This window comes from Hemiscyllium ocellatum, chromosome X, assembly GCF_020745735.1.
Source record: "Hemiscyllium ocellatum isolate sHemOce1 chromosome X, sHemOce1.pat.X.cur, whole genome shotgun sequence".
Classification (NCBI taxonomy): Eukaryota; Metazoa; Chordata; class Chondrichthyes; order Orectolobiformes; family Hemiscylliidae; genus Hemiscyllium; species Hemiscyllium ocellatum.
The window spans coordinates 23,089,434-23,108,196 of record NC_083453.1 but is presented as its reverse complement, the minus strand read 5'-3'; the positions used below and the strand labels follow the sequence as shown (position 1 = coordinate 23,108,196).

General features: G+C 46.7%; 1 protein-coding gene across 1 annotated transcript; it reads right to left on the bottom strand.

The window, feature by feature from the left end:
• Positions 1–454: 454 nt before the first annotated feature.
• On the bottom strand, positions 455–18,521 carry LOC132805780 (NGFI-A-binding protein 2-like). Its single transcript, XM_060821026.1, has 6 exons — positions 18,295–18,521; positions 15,157–15,946; positions 7,502–7,611; positions 6,742–6,793; positions 5,665–5,818; positions 455–1,414 (listed from the first exon to the last, which is right to left on the bottom strand). Exons 2-6 carry the CDS (start codon positions 15,922–15,924, stop codon positions 1,380–1,382), a joined length of 1,119 nt encoding a protein of 372 aa, XP_060677009.1. The 5' UTR covers positions 15,925–15,946; positions 18,295–18,521; the 3' UTR covers positions 455–1,379.
• Between the last annotated feature and the right edge of the window lie 242 nt (positions 18,522–18,763).

The window sequence follows — 18,763 nt, the reverse complement described above, 5'->3', positions numbered from 1 at the left end:
TCTATCCTAATGGAAACACATTATGGAATCATTTCCAGTGTCATGTAAACATCACACTAGTCTCTCAGTAAACTTGATTGGGAGACTTAATAAACTACAGCTTCCCCACAATTAAAAAAGAAAGACAAGCTAGGATAAAGCAGAGGTTGAAACAGGTGGAGAATGTGATAGCTTTTTATTCTTTGTTTGAATACTGATTGAATTGTAGAGCTTTTGACTCCCACATTGTTAGCTTGGTATCATCGGTAAACAAAAAGTCTCAATTTGTTTTTCACGAAATTAATTAATTCAAATAAGGATCTGGAATATTTGTAGACATAAAGCAAACTGAAATCAATGTTCAAGGACACTGAATAATTGCGCTGTGTAAGCAAGAGACTTAAGATAGACGGGTGATAGTTTTATGTCACTCCATTAACTGAGCAACAGGTCAACTCCCATCTTTCGAGGGTTGTTTTTGAACAACTCACTGTAGCTTCAAACCCATCAGCATCTGTCGTGATTAGAACCAGGTGGACCTGGTTAACCACGAGGTTCTTGATTGGGGTTAGAATCTCCTCAGTTGAGGACTGACTCTGAGCTGGCTGGTCACAGCTCGTGTACTGTGCTCTAGTAAAGAAAGGGTGACTTGGTGACAGGACACCAACCTTAGTACAGTTATTTCAGTATCACCCATACAATGCCTGCGCCATGAATTCTGGTCTCTTAAATATTAATTAATTATCCTTCAACACAGGTTCAAGTCCCCCTTAAAGTACAGTCAGTAAACATACTGCGAAGTATGAAGTGAATCATACAGACCTATATCATCTCTGTTGGGTGTTGGAATACCCTATTGCTAACTTCAGTCTTACTGAAAATCCAGAACCAACTCTTTCTCCTTCCAATCACTTTCAGCTAACCATTAGCAGAGGGAAACTCTGTACAAATCGACAGTAATAAAGACCTGACTTGTCAGTGTGGAAGCTCAAACATCTCTGTACAAGAACAGCAATGGATAAATGTGAACTTGGAATGGAGCAGGATTCTTGCGGAATGGCCCAGATCTCATTTACAGAAGCACCTGATCTGTCCAATCCACAGTGCAGTGGCACCACAGGCCGCATTTGCCATTTTCCAAAAGTAGAATTAGACAAATATCAAATTGAAGTGGAGGACTTAACTTCCAATTTGCTGCACGGTGTAGGTCCTTGCATTCCCTGAGAGATCTGAGAAAATGGTGAGCATTAAATCCTGATGTGGTCATGTTCACATCCGTTTGCTGCAGCTTTTACTTTTATGGTTTATTAAGTCCTTTGGTTTCATTATTTCACTGTCTTCCTGCTCTCTTTTTCACTGTGTTCAGTACCTTCTCAATGATAATAGAAGCTGATTGGCAGTTAGTTACCTTTCAGATATTCCCCAGTTTCTGCTTCTATAACAAGAAAGGAAGTAAGACAATTATATTCAGAACATATCAAGAACTGATTAACCTTTGTTATTATCGGTGCATTCAATATAATAGGATTGGGAGGGAGGAATCATACAGCACAGGAAACCATTCAGCCCATCGTGCCTCTGCTAGGTTATCCAAATAGTCATAATCCCCTGATTTTCCCCATAGCCCTACAACCCTTGCTACCCTCATCACTGAGTGGCTCCATTTATTTTGCCCTGACCTGTAAGAAAGCCACCCAGCTGTAGCACAGCAGATTAGGTGCTGTGGCATACCACGTCAGGGATATATTCCCGACAGGTTAGGTGCCACAGATTGGATGAAGGAAGCTGCTCTGTGACATAGACAGCAACCATTATCACTCAAACAGATGGTCATGTGACTGTTGCCGGAACTTGCTGTGTGCAAGTTGCCTGCTGTGTTTCCAATATTGAAACAGGGACTATTATTACAAAAGAGATAATTGGCTACAAAGCACTTTGGTCATCCTGAGGTTATGAAAGGTGCTATGTGAATACAAATGTTTCTTTAACATCAGTTTAGTAAATCTGATGTATTCATAAACATGATTGAAGAGAGGAACTTGTCAGGGGCATTCTTACTTCAAGCGTTCTGGGGATTCCCTTTAGATTGTTTTTCTGTTCAATTCAAGTGATACACACAGACCAAATGTCAACCCTCGTCCCTCGCCCTCAGAAATATACTCCTGCTCTTGGAAGTGGGTGTTTGGATCAAGATCTGATCTCACCCCCACAGTCCTCCTACCTGAGAACACACTCACTTCTTAGCTTACTGTCACCTCCTCTCTGGGAACTCCCCATGGCTGCAGGGGGTCAGTCTGCCTTGCCAGTTGTGTGATACCACCTTAGCCAAACGAAGCCTATCTCAACTGTAAACACTTTAATCCCTTAATAGATGAGACTGGCAAAAACTTTGTCGATCACAGATTTTCAAACTGTGAATTCAGCTAACATCGACTGTAATACATGGGTTCAAATCCCACTCAACAATCACAGCAACTTGTATTTATTTAGCATTTTGAACACACCTAAAGGTGCTTCACAGGAATGTTATAAAACAAAATATGACATAGTTGCACATGTTAGGATAAATGCATAAATGCTTGGTCAAAGAGGTATGTTTTAAAGGAGGAAGGAGAACCAGAGAGATTGAGAGGGGGGAGACTTCCATAGGTTTGGTAGTTGAAAACATTCACTTTAATTGTTCCACAATTGACAGCAGAGATAGAGTTACAGAGATGTACAGCATGGAAACAGACCCTTCGGTCCAACTTGTCCATGCCGACCAGATATCCCAACCCAATCTAGTCCCCTTTGCCAACACTTGGCCCATATCCCTCTAAACCCTTCCTATTCATATACCCATAAATGCTGTAACTGTACCAGCCTCCACCACTTCCTCTGGCAACTCATTCCATACATGCACCACCCTTTGCATGAAAACGTTGACCCTTAGGTCCCTTTCACATCTTTCCCCTCTCATCCTAAACCTATGCCCCTCTAGTTCTGGACTTCCCCACCCCAGGGAAAAGACTTTGTCTATTTATCCTATCCATGCCTCTCATGATTTTATAAACGTCTATAAGGTCACCCCTCAGCCTCCGACACTCCAGGGAAAACAGCCCCAGCCTATTCAGCCTCTCCCTGTAGCTCAAATCTTCCAACCCTGGCAACATCCTTTTCTGAACCCTTTCAAGTTTCACAACATCTTTCCGATAGGAAGGAGACCAGAATTGCATGCAATATTCCAAAAGTGGCCTAACCAATGTCCTGTACAGCCGCAACATGACCTCCCAACTCCTGTACTCTACGCTGACCAATAAAGGAAAGCATACCAAACGCCTCCTTCACTATCCTATCTACCTGCAACTCCACTTTCAAGGAGCTATGAACCTGCACTCCAAGGTCTCTGTGTTCAGCAACACTCCCATTAATGGAACTTACCATTAAGTGTATAAGTCCTGCTCTGGTTTGCTTTCCCAAAACGCAGCACCTCGCATTTATCTGAATTAAACTCCGTCTGTCACTCTTCAGCCCACTGGCCCATCTGGTCAAGATCCCATTGTACTCTGAGGTAACCTTCTTCACTGTCCACTACACCTCCAATTTTGGTGTCATCTGCAAACTCACTAACTGTATCTCTGATGTGCACATCAAAATCATGTATTATAAATGACAAAAATCAGTGGACCCAGCACCGATCCTTGTGGCACACCATTGGTCACAGTCTGAAAAGCAACCCTCTACCACCACCCTCTGTCTTCTACCTTTGAGTCAGTTCTGTATCCAAATGCCTAGTTCTCCCTGTATTCCTTGAGATCTAACCTTGCTAATCAGTCTCCCATGAGGAACCTTGTCGAACGCCTTACTGAAGTCCATATAGATCACATCTACCACTCTGCCCTCATCAATCCTTTGTTACATCTTCAAAAAACTCAATCAGGTTAGTGAGACATGTGCAAGATGTCCCAATTAGAATAAAGACATTGTTTAACCACAGGTTAATATAGGTCACTGGGCATAGAAAGTAATGGGTGGATGGGACACGGAGCTGAAAAGGAGTACAGGTCGTAAAGTTTTGGATGATCTCAGATTGGTGGACAGTGGAAGATGGGAAAAGTGAGGACTGCAGATGTTGGAAATCAGAATTTACATTAGAGTGGTGCTGGAAAAGCACAGCCAGTCAGGCAGCATCCGAGGAGCAGGAAAATCTATGTTTCGGGCAAAAGTCCTGAGGAAGGGCTTTTGCCTGAAACGTTGATTTTCCTGCTCCTCAGATGTTGCCTGACTGACTGTGCTTTTCCAGCACCACTCTAATGTAGACAGTGGAAGATAGGAGGCTAGCCAGGATGCATTGGAATATTTGAATCTGGAGGCAACACATCAGAGACTTGACTAAATACCCTCAACTTGACTATTTTTGAAGAAAAGTAGAGAGTTATCCTCATCAATAATTATCCTTCAATCCAACATCACCAACACAAATTGATCAATCATGACCTCACTGTTTATGGGATCTTGCTGTGTCTAAAATATTTGCCTCCTTGACAACATTTGCTCCTTTTCCCAGTTATGTATTTTGTGATGTAATGTTGTTACAGTCGACAATGCTTCAATCAAATGATCTCTTCATTCTAACTGAAACTGTGCAGAACACTCCTTATACTGTTTAATTAAAATCAATGTATTCAAACTATTGGATAATTCAGACATTTCTACAGCAAAATTGACTTTGAGTTAGCAGGAGTGGACTATCTATAGATGGAAGGTTCTCTACTTCTTTCCCACTGTCGCACATCCATTACTAACGTACAGAACACACAACAATCTAAGCCTGCTGATCCCAGTATGGATCTAGATTCCATCTTGGGGCAATTGTTTACTGCAGAGTAATAGATAGCCACTGTGTCTGAACTCCTGAACTGATGCCGAACACCAACAGGTTCTGAATGACCCCGATTCTGATCTACCTGTTGCAGGGAGTGGGGCAATTGACACTCGCCCCTAAAGCTGGCAAGGAAAGAGAAGTGTTTTGCAGACAAACTATCTGATTCCCGTAGGCAGACGCTAACAGGTAAGCTCTGAGGGATAACTAGGTAAACTTAGCCTCACCAGTCTTAGAAAAAGACACCCGAACCAGACCCTGAGAGATGTGTCTCGGACACAGTGGGATAGCAAAACGGAAGTAGCAGCTGGCCCAGAGCATGAAGACAGAGTCAAAGCTCTGAAGGACAAAGTGAAGCCTGCAGATGCTGGAGATCAGAGTCGACAGTGTGGTACTGGAAAAGCAGTCGGTCAGGCAGCATCCGAGGAACAGGAGAATCGACTGGCTGTGCTTTTCCAGCACCACACTCTCAACTCAAGGTTCTGAAGGGCTAGATCAGCACAAGCATGATTCAGTCTTTCTTTACACAGAGGTGACTACCTCTGGAATTAGAAGGGTTTTTGAGGCCAGGAAACCTGATCCCACTCCCATTCGCACATCGGAGTGCCAAAATTGAAAGGGTCAACTCGATCACAACTGATGTTCTGACAGGAAGGACTACTCAATGGAATCACAGTGAGTATCATTTCTCCTCCTGACCAGTAAATACAGTGCATGTTAGTTTTATTATTTATCCACTGTTTTATTTTAATAAATAATAATAACCCTCCCCTACCCACCCAAAAGGGAATGAAAATATAGAGTAGAACAAATGTTGTACATACCTTGCATTTGTCCAGAGAGACTATCCCTGAATAGGCTGCCAGTATCCTCCTCTTTGTCGCATCTGGACCCTGCTGAAGCTTTCCCTTGGTGTTTGATCAATTCTGTTTGACTCTGTATCAGCATTGCGTGCTTCAAGTCAGATTCTAGGTGGTGCTATTTGGAAAATAAAAAGCTGAATAATTAAAAATGTTACTGGCATTGTACCAGACCAGTGCTGGTGCTGTATCACCTCAACAATGGCGCTGTGCTGCTCCAGCTCTGGCGCTGTGCTGCTCCAGCTCTGGCACTGTGCTGCCTGAGCCCTGGTACTGTACCACCTAGCCCCTGGAACTACCACCTCAACCTGGCACTGGATCAGCCCAGTTTGGAATAATTGTAACATCCCTACTACTGGACCAGAGATCCAGGTTCAAATTGCACTTCAAGATTTAATGGAAGGTATGTCAACAGAATGACTAGCAATCTGTAAACCCTTCCAACACACTTACAACAGATAGTAAGAGCAGAAGAAGTTTCAGAATCATGTAGAAACTGCAGCACTATAGCCTCCCCATGTTAAAAGACTCCACACACAAGTTTTTGCCATGAGCAAGTGTCACCCTCATTCTGATGGACTTTGAGACACACACTACCCAGTTCTGGCACTTTTAGATTAGATTATCTACAGTGTGGAAACAGGCCCTTTGGCCCAACAAGTCTACACTGTCCCACCGAAGCGGCCCGCAACCCACCCATACCCCTCCACTTACCCCTTCACCTAACACTATGGGCAATTTGGCATGGCCAATTTACCTAACCTGCACATCTTTGGACTGCGGGAGGAAACCAGAACACCCGGAGGAAACCCATGCAGACACGGGGAGAATGTGCAAACTCCACACAGTCAGTCGCCTGAGGCAGGAATTGAACCCGGGTCTCTGGCGCCATGAGGCAGCAGTGCTAACCACTGTGCCACCGTGCCGCCCATTTTTTTTTAATAACGGAGTCTCACAATTTCCCATAATTCCCAACAGTTTGCTCACACCCTAAAAGGCTGGCACAGTACCCCAATACATAAACCCAAAGACTTGACATACCTCAAGTTTCATATTCTTCACAGTGGGACCATGAACTTCATCTGAGTTTAATCTGGAGGGAAAATAATGATTTAAAAGGGTATTTGAAGATTCCAAAGAAACTAGACTCTCATGGATGAATAACTTTGTTTTAAGTTTGTCTTCCCCAATCATAGAATCAGTCAGTCATGGAATTTTAAAAACGAAGTAATTTAGCACATTACACCTAAGCTTATTGAAGGAGAGCTATTTCCTTAGTCTGCATTCAATTTTTTAAAAAACGTCTATTTCAAATATTTGTCCACATCCATTTTAATGCCATGTCTGAACGATCCTCTGTGTAAAGATCTGTATTCTAAACATTCTATTAATGATAATCTTAAAATTATATTCACTCGTTAGAGACTCACTAACTGTGTTTCTTCCCCAGTTTATCATATCCCCTTCCAACGTTCAACAGCTCCCCTCTTTCCTTTGTTTGTTCCTAGTCACATACGCACACTTTCCAGCAGGGGTCAGTGTGTACTGACTAGGATCTGCTTTCCAATTGAAAAGTCCGAACTCCCTCAAGAATCGACACCAACTGACTCGGGAAAAACAGAGGTTACATTTAGGGTCTGCCAGACAAGAGTTCAGAGACTTCGTTCGCAACAATGTCATAACAACACTTAGAGGGCCACAGAAAAATTCTAGGTTGAAATAAATCAAAGGATTTGGAATCAACAAAAGCCTAGCTGCTCTGTGCACCCCTGGGAAGGGTCGGGAACCTGCTCTGCCTTACCGTGCTTGCCTCAGAGCCACCAGTTGAGCCAGTGAAAGAAAATCGACTCTCCCGATCAGTAAGTTGCCATCCACCGTGCAAAACGGAACAGTCGCCTCATTGCTGGTCAACTGGAAACAGGACAGCAGGAGTCAACAGTTTAACCATTTAAAAATATATAGGAAATCGAGTGTGCCTCACAGCCAAGTGCACAAATGATAGCGTCGCTTAGTGTAAGCTGGAAGAATTGTGAGGAAATTACATTTTTAAGATCCGGACAACGAAATTATCGTCAATGAGAATTGTGCACACTCGCAAGCAACTTGATCAATACTGTTATGTGCCACAGTGCCAACCCTTTATTTATCCTTTATTTATCTCACCCGCAGTGCTAAAGAAACACGATTCATTCTGAGAAATTTGCCTTTTAATAGTGAGGGATGGGGACAGAGTAATTCTACTTCACTATATTTTCCATTGGGATGTCCAGAGCCGGCTGGTGATTTCCTCAAATAAAAACAGCGAGTGCTGGAGAAGCTCAGTGGGACTTCAGATTCGAAACGTTAACGGTGGGCGTCCTCTCCACAGATTTTTTTTTCTCCAGAGTCGGCAGGATGTTACTTTTATTTGGTGATTTCGTCATAGAGATGACCTCGCACTCGCTTTGCACTATCGCCGAAGATGACTTGCCCTTTATTCCCCGCATTACTTACAAAAGTTGAGTTAACAGAATGTCATAAAACCCATATTTCCGTTTCTCATTCTGCCGTAGAATCTCGACAGTGTGGGAAGAGGCTATCGGGCCTGTACCGACCCTCCGAAGAGCATCCCACCCAACCCCAGTCCCTGTCCTAATCCCCAGAACCGTGCACTTCCCATGGCTAATCCACCCTAACCTGCACATCCCTGGACACTACGGGACAATTTAGCACAGTAAAAAGTGAGGTCTGCAGATGCTGGAGATCAGAGCTGAAAATGTGTTGCTGGTTAAAGCACAGCAGGTTAGGCAGCATCCAAGGAACAGGAAATTCGACATTTCGGGCCAGAGCCTGATTCCTGATGAAGGGCTCTGGCCCGAAACGTCGAATTTCCTGTTCCTTGGATGCTGCCTGACCTGCTGTGCTTTAACCAGCAACACATTTTCAGCGATAATTTAGCACAGCTAATCCCACCCTAACCTACACATCCCCGGGCACTGCGGGACAATTTAGCAAGGTCAATCCACCCTAACTTGTGTATCCCTGGGCACTACGGGACAATTAAGCACCTCGTGCTCCTGCGAGGAGTTTGAGCAATTCATCAACTTCACCAACACCTTCCACCCTGACCTTAAATTTACCTCGACCATCTCTGACACCTCCATCCCCTTCCTGGACCTCTCCATCTCCATTAATGATGACCGACTTGACACTGACATTTTTTTACAAACCCACCGACTCCCACAGCTACCTGGATTACACCTCTTCCCACCCTACCTCCTGCAAAAATGCCATCCCGTATTCCCAATTCCTCCGCCTCCGCCGTATCTGCTCCCAGGAGGACCAGTTCCACCACAGAACATACCAGATGGCCTCCTTCTTTAGAGACCGCAATTTCCTTTCCCACGTGGTTAAAGATGCCCTCCAATGCATCTCGTCCACACCCCGCACCTCCACCCTCAGACCCCACCCCTCCAACCGTAACAAGGACAGAACCCCCCCCCACCCCCCCCCGGTGCTCACCTTCCACCCTACCAACCTTCGCATTAACCACATCATCCACCATCATTTCCGCCACCTCCAAAAAGACCCCACCACCAGGGGTATATTTCCCTCCCCGCCACTTTCCACCTTCTGAAAAGACCGTTCCCTCCGTGACTACCTGGTCAGGTCCACGCCCCCCAACAACCCACCCTCCTGTCCTGGCACCTTCCCCTGCCACTACAGAAATTGCAAAACCTGCACCCACACCTCCTCCCTCACCTCTATCCAAGGCCCTAAAGGAGCCTTCCACATCCATCAACGTTTTACCTGCACATCCACCAATATCATTTATTATATCTGTTGCTCCCGATGCGGTCTCCTCTACATTGGGGAGACTGGGACACCTCCTAGCAGAGCGCTTTAGGGAACATCTCCGGGACACCCGCACCAATCAACCACACTGCCCTGTGGCCCAACATTTCAACTCCCCCTCCCACTCTGCCGAGGACATGGAGGTCCTGGGCGTCCTTCACCGCCGCTCTCTCACCACCCGACGCGTGGAGGAAGAACGCCTCATCTTCCGCCTCAGAACACTTCAACCCCAGGGCATCAATGTGGACTTCACCAGTTTCCTCATTTCCCCTCACCCCACCTCACCCCAGCTCCATCCTTCCAGCTCAGCACCATCCTTATGATCTGTCCTACCTGCCAAACTCCCTTCCCACCTATCCATTCCACCCTCCTCCCTGACATATCACGTTCATCCCCACCCCCATTCACCCATTGTACTCTTGGCTACCTTCCCCCACTCTCCTCTCTGACCTATCACCTCCATCCCTACCTATTGTACTCTTTGCTATCTTTTCCCAGCCACCCCTCCCCCCCATTTATCTCTCTACCCTGGAGTCTCCCTGCCTCCATTTCAGATGAAGGGCTTTTGCCCGAAACGTCAATTTTTCTGCTTCTCGGATGCTGCCAGACCTGCTGTGCTTTTCCAGCACTACTTCACCACTCTAATCCACAATCTGGTTTCCAGCATCTGCAGTCCTCACTTTTGCCCAATTTAGCACAGACAAGCCACCCTAACCTGCACATTCCAGGGCACTACGCAACAATGTAGCATGGCCAATCCACCCTAACCTGCACATCCCTGGGCACTGCGGGACAACTTAGCACAGCCAATCCACCCTAATCTGCACATCCCTGGGCACTACGGGACAATTTAACATGGCCAATCCACCCTTTCCTGCATATCCCTAGACACTATGGGACAATTTAACACGGCCAATCCACCCTAACCTGCACAACCCTGAGCACTATGTGACAATTTAACACGGCCAATCCACCCTAACCTGCACATCCCTGAGCACTACAGAACAATTTAACATGGCCAATCCCATCCTAACCTGCACATCCCTGGACACTACGGGACAATTTAGCATGGCCAATCCACCCTAACCTGCACATCCCTGGACACTACGGGACAATTTAGCATGGCCAATCCATCCTAACCTGCACATTCTTTGGCACTATGGGATAATTTAGCACGGCCAACCCAACCTAACCGGCACGTCCCTGGGCACTACGGGACAATTTAGCACGGCCAATCCACCCTAACCTGCACATCCCTGGGCACTACGGGACAATTTAGCACGGCCAATCCACCCTAACCTACATTCCTGGGCACTACGCAACAATTTAGCACAGCCAATCCACCCTAGCCTGCACATCCCTGGGCACTACGGGACAATTTAGCATGGCCAATCCACCCTAACCTGCACATCCCTGGGCACTACGGGATAATTTAGCACGGCCAATCCACCCAAACCTACACATTCCTGGGCACTACGGGACAATTTAACATGGCCAATCCACCCTTTCCTGCACATCCCTAGACACTACGGGACAATTTAGCACGGCCAACCTACCCTAACCTGCACATCCCTGGGCACTATGTGACAATTTAACACGGCCAATCCATCCTAACCTGCACATTCTTTGGCACTATGGGATAATTTAGCACGGCCAACCCAACCTAACCTGCACGTCCCTGGGCACTACGGGACAATTTAGCACGGCCAATCCACCCTAACCTGCACATCCCTGGGCACTACGGGACAATTTAGCACGGCCAATCCACCCTAACCTACATTCCTGGGCACTACGCAACAATTTAGCATGGCCAATCCACCCTAACCTGCACATCCCTGGGCACTACGGGACAATTTAGCACGGCCAATCCACCCTCACCTACACATTCCTGGGCACTACGGGACAGTTTAGCATGGCCAATCCACCCTAATCTGCACATCCCTGGGCACTACGGGACAATTTAACATGGCCAATCCACCCTTTCCTGCACATCCCTGGACACTATGGGACAATTTAACACGGCCAATCCACCGTTTCCTGCACATCCCTGAGCACTACGGAACAATTTAGCACTCCAATCCACCCACCCTGCACATCCCTGGACACTACGGGACAATTTAGCACGGCCAACCCACCCTAACCTACACATCCCTGGGCACTATGTGACAATTTAACACGGCCAATCCACCCTAACCTGCACATCCCTGAGCACTACAGAACAATTTAACACGGCCAATCCCATCCTAACCTGCACATCCCTGGACACTACGGGACAATTTAGCATGGCCAATCCACCCTAACCTGCACATCCCTGGACACTACGGGACAATTTAGCACGGCCAATCCATCCTAACCTGCACATTCTTTGGCACTATGGGATAATTTAGCACGGCCAACCCAACCTAACCTGCACGTCCCTGGGCACTGCGGGACAATTTAGCACGGCCAATCCACCCTAACCTACATTCCTGGGCACTACGCAACAATTTAGCACAGCCAATCCACCCTAACCTACATTCCTGGGCACTACGCAACAATTTAGCACGGCCAATCCACCCTAACCTGCACGTCCCCAGGCACTACGGAACAATTTAGCATGGCCAATCCACCCAAACCTACACATTCCTGGGCACTGCGGGACAATTTAGCACGGCCAATCCACCCTCACCTACACATTCCTGGGCACTACGGGACAGTTTAGCACGGCCAATCCACCCTCACCTACACATTCCTGGGCACTACGGGACAATTTAGCACGGCCAATCCACCCTAACCTGCACATCCCTGAGCACTACAGAACAATTTAACATGGCCAATCCCATCCTAACCTGCACATCCCTGGACACTACGGGACAATTTAGCATGGCCAATCCACCCTAACCTGCACATCCCTGGACACTACGGGACAATTTAGCACGGCCAATCCATCCTAACCTGCACATTCTTTGGCACTATGGGATAATTTAGCACGGCCAACCCAACCTAACCGGCACGTCCCTGGGCACTACGGGACAATTTAGCACGGCCAATCCACCCTAACCTGCACATCCCTGGGCACTACGGGACAATTTAGCACGGCCAATCCACCCTAACCTGCACATCCCTGGGCACTACGCAACAATTTAGCACAGCCAATCCACCCTAGCCTGCACATCCCTGGGCACTACGGGACAATTTAGCATGGCCAATCCACCCTAACCTGCACATCCCTGGGCACTACGGGATAATTTAGCACGGCCAATCCACCCAAACCTACACATTCCTGGGCACTACGGGACAATTTAACATGGCCAATCCACCCTTTCCTGCACATCCCTAGACACTACGGGACAATTTAGCACGGCCAACCTACCCTAACCTGCACATCCCTGGGCACTATGTGACAATTTAACACGGCCAATCCATCCTAACCTGCACATTCTTTGGCACTATGGGATAATTTAGCACGGCCAACCCAACCTAACCTGCACGTCCCTGGGCACTACGGGACAATTTAGCACGGCCAATCCACCCTAACCTGCACATCCCTGGGCACTACGGGACAATTTAGCACAGCCAATCCACCCTAACCTACATTCCTGGGCACTACGCAACAATTTAGCATGGCCAATCCACCCTAGCCTGCACATCCCTGGACACTACGGGACAATTTAGCATGGCCAATCCACCCTAACCTGCACATCCCTGGGCACTACGGGACAATTTAGCATGGCCAATCCACCCTAACCTGCACATCCCTGGGCACTACGGGACAATTTAGCACGGCCAATCCACCCTCACCTACACATTCCTGGGCACTACGGGACAATTTAGCATGGCCAATCCACCCTAATCTGCACATCCCTGGGCACTACGGGACAATTTAACATGGCCAATCCACCCTTTCCTGCACATCCCTAGACACTATGGGACAATTTAACACGGCCAATCCACCGTTTCCTGCACATCCCTGAGCACTACGGAACAATTTAGCACTCCAATCCACCCACCCTGCACATCCCTGGACACTACGGGACAATTTAGCACGGCCAACCCACCCTAACCTACACATCCCTGGGCACTATGTGACAATTTAACACGGCCAATCCACCCTAACCTGCACATCCCTGAGCACTACAGAACAATTTAACACGGCCAATCCCATCCTAACCTGCACATCCCTGGACACTATGGGACAATTTAGCATGGCCAATCCACCCTAACCTGCACATCCCTGGACACTACGGGACAATTTAGCACGGCCAATCCATCCTAACCTGCACATTCTTTGGCACTATGGGATAATTTAGCACGGCCAACCCAACCTAACCTGCACGTCCCTGGGCACTGCGGGACAATTTAGCACGGCCAATCCACCCTAACCTACATTCCTGGGCACTACGCAACAATTTAGCACAGCCAATCCACCCTAACCTACATTCCTGGGCACTACGCAACAATTTAGCACGGCCAATCCACCCTAACCTGCACGTCCCCAGGCACTACGGGACAATTTAGCATGGCCAATCCACCCAAACCTACACATTCCTGGGCACTGCGGGACAATTTAGCACGGCCAATCCACCCTCACTTACACATTCCTGGGCACTACGGGACAGTTTAGCACGGCCAATCCACCCTCACCTACACATTCCTGGGCACTACGGGACAGTTTAGCACGGCCAATCCACCCTCACCTACACATTCCTGGGCACTACGGGACAGTTTAGCATGGCCAATCCACTCTAACCTGCACATCCCTGGGCATTACGGGACAATTTATCCCGGCGAATTCACCCTGACCTGCACACCTTTGGACTGTGGGAGGAAACCAGAGCACCCGGAGGAAACCCATGCAGACATGGGGAGAACGTGCAAACTCCACATGGACAGGCTCCCCGAGGCTGGAATCGAATCCCGGGCCCTGGCGCTGTGAGATTCCGTCCATTTCAAAACTCAAACGATTGCCGGAGTTGCTCCTTTCCACAAGCACAAGGAACTTACTTTGTCCCAGATCCTCAAAACTGTGCAGCTCCTTATTCTGTCTACTTTTCCCTTTCTGGTACAATGTACAAATTTTAAACAAAACTCAAGAAGAGATCTTTCCTTAGTCCCTTTCGCTGTACTTTCTTTATTTAAAAATGGTTTAAAATACTTGTCCATATCCATTTTAAAAGTTATCATTGATTCTGCTATTTCTTGTTAGCATCACCTAACCATTCCTCTTCTTGGTTCTTTTCGCTAACTCGGTGATGCCCCACACTCCAAGGCCCTATCCTTCTCGATTAAAAAAAGGCAAGCTGTTTATCAACTGCTCTAATTTCTTAACATTTCACTGCAGCTTTAAAATCTGGCCATCCATGTTCGGTTGTGCCCAGCAGCTGTCCACGACACACGTTAAAGCCTGAATTAAAGGTATCAGACTTGAAAGATTCCATTTAAGTTCATTGTCAGCATTGCCAAAATAAATTGTTCTAAAGACCTGTCTTTTTATTTCACTGTAGCAGCCCAGACACACAACCGTACAAGTGTGAAGGGAGTGGGTTCACTCCTTTAATCCCCCTCCCCACAACTGTATTTTAATAAACCACCCTCTCACTTCTTTTCTCTCAGAGAACTGTTGTTATTTACAGAGTTCCCAACCTCGTATTTTGACAGCTGCCTGCTGTTCCCGCGCTTCCACTCGGATCGCCCACCGGACTTCCAGATATCCTCCTCCTTCGCGGGATTATTATTGTCATCCGTTCGGAAGATGAGACCGACAGATTTTGCAAACTTTTTATTCAGTTTCAAAAATTCATCGGGGTAACATTTGGGGAAAGTCTTCATCGTGTGCCGGACGCTGTCCGTAATCGTCTGCGCTGTGCCCAGTTGGGTGGGGCTCTCTCGGGGAGATGTGGGGTCGTTCCCTGGGACGCTGCTGTCAGGTTCTGGCGGTTGGCACTCTTCACCAGGAAACTGCACTGAGAAATCCTCCCTCCCATCGGATGGGGATTTGGGGCTGATGCTCCTTGCTGATGCAGTGCTGAAACTCTGCAAATGTTTGCCTTGCTTTGCAGGAGTAGCGCCTCTGCTGCTGCTGACCGGTCTCTTCTTTGACTCCCGTGAAGATGCATTAATCAGTTTCGACGCAGAGAAGCTACTGAGGGGAACAGAGGCCAGAGGCTGGTTGAAAACGGCTGGGTTCACGACCCACTCCTGCAAGGCCTTCTGGAGCCTTCGCACATGGAGAGGCTTCGTCGCCATGCCAACCAGGGACATGATTTCCAGGAACTCCTCCTCATCCGCCTCACTGAGCTGCTGCACATCATCCCCTCCCTGCTGGATGAAGGTATTATAATAGGGCAGCAGATGGGCCCTCTGCAGGACACGGTACAGCTGCAGTTCACCAAGGGTCCGTGGCAAAGACATTGCGGGGGACTCGCTGCTGAACCTGTGAGTAAAGAACGCGGTTTTTAGTCTCATAAATCAGAACAAACCTCGTCCTTTTTCAGGGGAAGAACACAGGGGCCCACACGTTCCATCGAAAGAAACATAAAGTCAAGACACTGGTGAGTGTCACCATTTTGCAAGCATTGCCCAACTGCTCTCAAGGTTTGTTTTCACTGGGCAGGAAACGTGTTTAAAATAAATGATCGGATCAACAAAGCAGTTAGTTCGGCGCTTTGTTTCATTTTTTGGCTTTCAAATGACGCTGGCCGGCTATGGCAGTAACTGGAGAGCCTCAGGGCAGCCTGGCCAGAACGTCTGTCCATGGGGATGGTTCTGACCTGCTCGGCTGAATGGCTCCTGTGGCACTGGGAAGAGTGGTAGACTGGCAGAGGCTAGGGCCCAACTTGTAGGATTGGCAAAATAATTCTTGCTCTTTCTCTCAGCCCTGTACACATGATAAAGAATTCATGTAATGATTCTCACAGGCAGATAGTGGCCAGAGTGGACACAATGTGGGCTTCTACCAAAAATAGTAATCAAGGACTTTTTGATCAGTGCAGTTTTCATTGGGATCTCACCTAATGCTTGACTCCAGGGCATTCCTTGGCAGCTAAACAATAAGCTCTGGTAAAAATTTGTTGCAGCTGTGCTGACTGGGGCAACCATGGAACAAGGTCATTGCTCACCCTTTGTTAATTTAGAAAAAGCCTTAATGGCAGATAGGACAACAGATGGTTGGGTTGGGGGTGGAAAGTAGCAGCTAGATCCCTGATCCACCTATTAGGAACAGCTGGAATCAATGCGTTATACACCCATTGGTGACCCACACTGAGTACAATTCTAGCATTGAAATCATATCTCCTATCAGTGAGGTATTTTCTATCCAACCTGTTCAGCGGTGTTATTACACTTCTGGTGTAAGTGGGACTTGAACTTAGGTTTCTTGGTCCAGGGCTGGGGACATTACCAATGCAGCACAAGATCCCCAAAGAGTGCAGGACCCCTGACTATTCCATTAATACCAGCTGGATCTTTAAACCATCCATTAACTATTGCTGAATCTCTAAACTGCAGGAGTTGGAAAAAAATGATGCATGTGATCACAACATTAATTGGATAAAGTGAGCACTGGTGAATTTGATTCTTATTGCATCTTTGTAAGGGGAAAGGAGAGTACTAAAGGCAATGAAATAAAAATAGAAGTGACTAGATGACATCAAGACTAGCTTCTAAAAGTCTGTAGCACATAAAAATTGTAGTTTAATGATCGTGGAAAGGATTAGTCTTAATATCGATTTGGTGAGCAGGCAGTGAGCAGGAAGAATTTGTAGGAGGGCATTTGGAATTTAGGAGGAACAACAATGAGAAAGGATGGTTCGGAGGCAGAGATGGGAGACATGTCACTGATTGGCTGACCAGCTTTCTTTGCCTCCTCCCCAGGAATGAGAGACAGGTATGAGAAGATCCTCCCCAAGTGTAGGAGCAGCATCATGCCAAAATAAATTTAGTCTAAATATTGCAATAAAATGGGGAGGAAAATTGAATAACTACAAAGCAAACAGGAAATCTGCTTAATACTGTTACAAAACAAAAGCTTATATTTTACAACTTCAGTCCAGTACTTTCTCTAGTACTAGTCACCCATTGAAATATAAACATGTATTATTGGGTGATGATGCCATACAACACTGTCACCACCATATTCCAGCACCACTATGTATTATATACAATCAATGTAAACTACACACAGTATTACATGCAGTGTATATATTACACAGTCTGTATATGCATTACATTTAGCTATTATAGATCAGTGGACTGTATGATTATTGCTAATTCAACATTTTTTATGCTCCTGCACACAATAAACAGAATCCTCATCTTAATTCAAAGTTGCTAAATTCAATCTGCCCAATAATTAATTTTCTTTAATTATTCCACTTTCTTATGATATTTACATTTAATTCAAATTATTGAACAATTTCAATATATCAGTGTAAAGCCAACTTGCAATTAGCAGAACAGATTATAGAATATACCATGCAGTTGTTTTGGCAGGTGTGATTTAGTGTCAGTTAATTCTGTGGCTATCTTAAAAGAACGTTCACGCCTTTTCCACCGTTCTCAGTCCCACTAGAATACGAAACCTTACAACTATTGTCAAGCAGGAGAAAATAGAGAGTACATTTTCTCCAAAACAAAAACAGAAATTGCTGGAGAAACTCAGCAGGTCTGGCAGCATCTGTGGAGAGACAGCTGAGTTAACGTGTAGAGTCCAGTGACCCTTTATCAAGGCTGAAACCTCTGAATTAGCACAGTGTGAAATATACCAGTCTAGATCTGCTTTACCTTTATATTGATGCTTGGTTAAAGTTGCCCTGCGGACTCTGGCGGCCAGACCGGCTGATGTGATGTTAGGTAGTTCCTGTGAGATCTCAGTCCTTGGGAGCACCCACTGACTAAAATGAACAGACCGGATCTCTGTGCCGCTTCCACCCCGTTGCTACTTTTTGATCTGCCGTCTAACTGATGGGTGTTTTTTTGTCTGTTGATCTTTTGCTGGAGAGGGTTCTGGATATTCCCGGCTCGGTTCATGCCTCCTACACGAGAGAGAGATTGGCGAATGACGCGTGTCCGTCCGGGGGAGGAGGCGGGGGTGGCGTGGCGCCCAGATCGAACCGAAAAATAATATCCTTCCCCCGGGGAGACATTCGAGAAGAGGGCGGCAGGAGGCAGCAGGCAGAAGACAGAATGGAAGCTTTTGTCCAATACTAAAGACAGTAACCACACACAAATAACTTCTTTTGTTCATTTTTTA

Coding starts and splice junctions, on each gene's coding strand:
- LOC132805780 (XM_060821026.1), bottom strand. CDS start 15,924: ATGTCTTTGCCACGGACCCTTGGTGAACTGCAGCTGTACCGTGTCCTG. Junction 7,612..15,156: donor GGCAGCTGTCAAAATACGAG/GTTGGGAACTCT, acceptor TCCTGTTTCCAG/TTGACCAGCAATGAGGCGAC. Junction 1,415..5,664: donor TCTCTCTGGACAAATGCAAG/GTATGTACAACA, acceptor TTCTTGTTATAG/AAGCAGAAACTGGGGAATAT.